Source organism: Scylla paramamosain, chromosome 49 (assembly GCF_035594125.1).
Source record: "Scylla paramamosain isolate STU-SP2022 chromosome 49, ASM3559412v1, whole genome shotgun sequence".
Taxonomy (NCBI): domain Eukaryota; kingdom Metazoa; phylum Arthropoda; class Malacostraca; order Decapoda; family Portunidae; genus Scylla; species Scylla paramamosain.
The window spans coordinates 2,017,501-2,022,066 of record NC_087199.1 but is presented as its reverse complement, the minus strand read 5'-3'; the positions used below and the strand labels follow the sequence as shown (position 1 = coordinate 2,022,066).

Here is a 4,566-nt window from a genome sequence, read left to right as displayed (position 1 = left end):
CTTTCTTCGGCCCCTTAGAAATGACGAAAAACCAGCCATATATCCCCTGCTAGACAGTTAGAACACCTCCCCACCCAGCAGCTAAACATTGAAACTAGTGATGATAACACGTATATCATCGAGGAGAGGCCTAGAAGTGAGATAGAGGTGTAAACAAGGGTGCATGGTGGAGTCAGCCAATAGGGAGTCAGGTAGCACGGCGCCTCGGGTAGAGACAGAGGCGACTGGCTACACAAACACCCTGGCTCACATATCCCCTCTCATTTCCCAGTTTTGGGAAAAGCTCTCCTACAAAATGAAAATGATGAACCCCAACAACATGAACCGTCTGGAGGTGAGTGGGAGAGGGTGTGTGAGAGCCGTGTGGGAGGCTTGGGGAGAGGAGGGAGGCAGCGGTGAGTGGGAAGTTGGGATATCGTCTGCGCCATGTCATGTAAACAGCTGACTCCGAACACAAAGAATTCCATCTAATTTCCTCCCGCGCTTCTCCTCCGCCTTGTCCTCCTGCTCTGTGCGTGCGTGTGTGCTAGGAGAGCCGGTGAGAGTGCAGGGAGAGGCGTGGGGAGAGTGGCTAGTGGTGCAGTGACCCGTGTTTGCTATGGTGAGAACAGCTGATGGACATAACAAAGACGGCCTCCCCTCCTCCTCCTCCTCCTCCTCTCCCTCTCCTTTCCCTCTTTCGTCTATTTTGTCTCTCCTCCTCTTCTTCCTATTTATTTTTCTTCACACTTGCTTTGTTCCTTCTTCGTTTTATCAGTGTGTTTTATTGTTTTATTCTTTTTTTTATTTTCTCGTGTTGTTTTGTTTATTTTGGTATGTTTCTCTTCTCCTCCTTCTGCTCTTCCTTCTTCTTCATCTCCTCCTCTTTCTTTCTTCTCTGTTCCTCATTCATTATGTTATTCTCGTGTTTTCTTTATATTTTCCTTCCTGTTTTCTTTTTTTTTTGTTTGTTTCTGTGCTTGTTTTATCATGTTTTCCTCTCTCTCTCTCTCTCTCTCTCTCTCTCTCTCTCTCTCTCTCTCTCTCTCTCTCTCTCTCTCTCTCTCTCTCTCTCTCTCTTATCATAATTACTGTATTCTCTTTTCTTCTATCTTCTTTGTTATTGTTCTTTAATTTTTTTCTTTGTCTGTTTATCTTCTCATTTTGTTTTTTTCTCTTCCTTATTCTCTTTATTACTTTGTCCTTCTCTTCTTTGGTTCTTCTTTCTCTTTGTTTATCTGCTTCTTCTCTTCCTTGTCTTCATTCCTATTCTTCTCTTTCTCTTCCTTTTCCTCTTCCTTTGTTTTCTTTCCATCTCTTTCTGTCTCCCATTTAATTTTTGTGTTTAATCTCTTACTGTCTTTCTGTCTGTCTATAAATTTGTGTATCTGTCTATCTATCTGTCTATCTATCTATCTATCTATCTATCTATCTATCTATCTATCTGTCAGCCTGTTCCTAAAAAGGGTGACTGTTCTAATCCCTCAAACTACCGTCCTATTGCTTTAATTTCCTGCCTATCTAAAGTTTTTGAATCTATCCTCAACAGGAAGATTCTTAAACATCTATCACTTCACAACTTTCTATCTGATCGCCAGTATGGGTTCCGTCAAGGCCGCTCTACTGGTGATCTTCTGGCTTTCCTTACTGAGTCTTGGTCATCCTCTTTTAGAGATTTTGGTGAAACTTTTGCTGTTGCCTTGGACATATCGAAAGCTTTTGATAGAGTCTGGCACAAAGCTTTGATTTCCAAACTACCCTCCTACGGTTTCTATCCTTCTCTCTGTAACTTCATCTCAAGTTTCCTTTCTGACCGTTCTGTTGCTGCTGTGGTAGATGGTCACTGTTCTTCTCCTAAATCTATTAACAGTGGTGTTCCTCATGTATGGAGTATGCTTCACATGTCTGGGGGTTCCACTCATACCACTCTGCCAGACAGGGTGGAATCAAAAGCTTTTCGTCTCATCAACTCCTCTCCTCTAACTGACTGTCTTCAGCCTCTCTCTCATTGCCGCAGTGTTGCATCTCCAGCTGTCTTCTACCGCTATTTTCATGCTAACGGCTCTTCTGATCTTGCTAACTGCATGCTTCCCCTCCTCCCGCGGCCTCGCTGCACAACACTTTCTTCTTTCTCTCACCACTATTCTGTCCACCTCCCTAATTCAAGAGTTAACCAGTATTCCCAATCATTCATCCCTTTCTCTGTTAAACTCTGGAACTCCCTGCCTGCTTCTCACTCGCTCACTCACCAGCCTAACCAATCTCCAAAACCCTCCCTCTCCCTCTCCCTCTCCCTCTCCCTCTCCCTCTCCCTCTCCCTCTCCTTCTCCTTCTCCTTCTCCCTCTCTCTCTCTCTCTCTTAGTTGCTATCCTTCATTCATAGCAGCTAACCAACCTCTCCCTCCCTCCCTCTCCCTCTCTCTCACACCCCTTCTCTCCCTCTTTTGCAGCTGACCAAGGTGTTCTCGGATGATGAGGCGCTCATCAACAAGAAGGTGCCTCGGGAGCTCCTGCTGCAGTAAGTAAACAAACCAGACTCCCATTTTCTTTTTTCCATTTTCTTTTTTTTGGGGGGGAGGGACTTGTGAGTGTTGTTTGTGTTTGGATTTTTGTTTATTGTTTTATTTGTATTCAATTTATTTATTTGTTTGTTTGTTTGTTTGTTTTTGGGGGGTATTTATTTATTGGATTCGTATTGTATTTATTTATTCACTTGTTTGTTTGTTTGTTTATTTGTTTGTTTATTGATTTTTTATGAGTTTGTTAATTTTTATTAGTTTGTTTACGATTATTTGTTTATTTTCTTGTTTATTTTTCTTTTTGTTTGTTCATTTGTGACTTGTTTATATATGATTCTTGTTTATTTGTTTGTTTGTTTTCCAGTAAATAAAACCCAACTTGCATTTTTTCATCAGATTTTATTGCTCTTCAATTTAATTTCCACAAAACAGTAGAATCTTTATATAAAAAAAATATTAAAACTGGACAAAATCATTTAAAAGCTTCGGTGATTACTTAAAACCCCATCATGAACCCAAAATAAACACCCTAAAAACCCTTAAACACCCTAAAAACCCTTAAACACCCTAAAAACACTTAAACACCCTAAAAACCCTTAAACACCCCAAAAACACTTAAACACCCCAAAAACCCTTAAACACCCCAAAAACACTTAAACACCCCAAAAACCCTTAAACACCCCAAAAACCCTTAAACACCCTAAAAACCCTTAAACACCCTCAAAAAAACCCTTAAACATCTTCAGAAACCCTAAAAACTCCCTTTCAAATTCTAAAATGTTCCCAGAAACCCTAAATAAACTCTCAAAACCCTTAAATATCCCTAAAGACCCTTAAACACCCTTAAAAGCCCTAAAATATGTAAAACACTTTCAAAAACCTTAAAAAGTCCATCACAAACACTAAAACACTCTCAAAACCCTAAAACACCTTAAAAAAACAAAAAAAAACTAAAATATCCTCAAAAACCCTTAAAAGCCCTAAAATCCTAAAAACTCCCTCACAATCCCAAAAAAAACACTCAGAAACCCTGAAACACCCTCACAAATCTTAAAAAGACAAAAAAATAATTAAAAAATTCTCACAATTCCTAAAACACCCTTAATACCCTAAAAATAACCTCAAAAACCCTAAAATACTCTTAAAAAAACTTAAATACCCTTAAAAACCCTAAAATACTCTTAAAAAAACAAAAATACCCTTAAAGATCCTTAAACACCCTTATAAACCCTGAAACACCCTTAAAAACCCAAAAACATCTTTAAAAACCCCTAAAACACCCTGACAAACCCTAAAAACTCCTGAAAACCCTTAAATTGCCTCGAAAACCTTAGAAACTCCCTCGTTAACCATAAAACACCCTTAAAAATAAAAAAAAACTATAACACCCTAAAATAAAGCTTAAACACCCTGACAAGCCCTAAAATATCATCAGAAACCCCAAAAAGCTTCTTCAAAATCCCAGTAGAACAAAAAGAAAGAACAAAAAAAAATGAATGAAAACTAAATTAACCCACAAAAAAAATCATAAAATAAATAAATAAATAAATAAATTATTAAATGAAAATTCCCCTTAAAAAACCCTAAAACCTAAAAATCACTTCTGAGACCCTAAAAAAAAAAAAGGTAACTCAATAATTCTTTAAAAAACCCTAAAATCGCCCTTAAAATCACAAACAAAATCAAGAAACCTTAAAAATAAAGGAATAAAATGAAATATCCCAAAAACAACCTTAAAAATCCTAAAATCTCATTACACCTTCCTCTCATCCTCCTTTAATCATCTTTGGTCTTTCTTATACAATTAAAAACTCTAAAAACTTCTTAAAATCCTAAAAAAAAACTAAAAACTCTTAAAATAGCCCTAAAACTCTTAAAATAACCCTAAAACTCTTAAAATAATCCTTAAACTCTTAAGAATATCCCTAAAACTCTTAAAATTGCCCTAAAACTCTTGAAATAGACCTAAAACTCTTGAAATAGACCTAAAACTTAAAATAAACCTAAAACTCTTAAGAATTCCCTGAAACTCTTAAAATTGCCCTAAAACTCTTGAAATATTCCTAAA

General features: G+C 37.4%; 1 protein-coding gene across 1 annotated transcript in view; it reads left to right on the top strand.

Annotated features, from left to right (window-relative positions):
- Positions 1-4,566, top strand: part of LOC135095426 (F-box/LRR-repeat protein 2-like) — a 13,488-nt gene continuing 8,922 nt past the window's right edge. The window contains 2 exon segments of the mRNA XM_063996260.1: positions 1-334; positions 2,430-2,497. Coding sequence (XP_063852330.1) covers positions 164-334; positions 2,430-2,497 — 239 coding nt within the window. The 5' untranslated portion in view covers positions 1-163.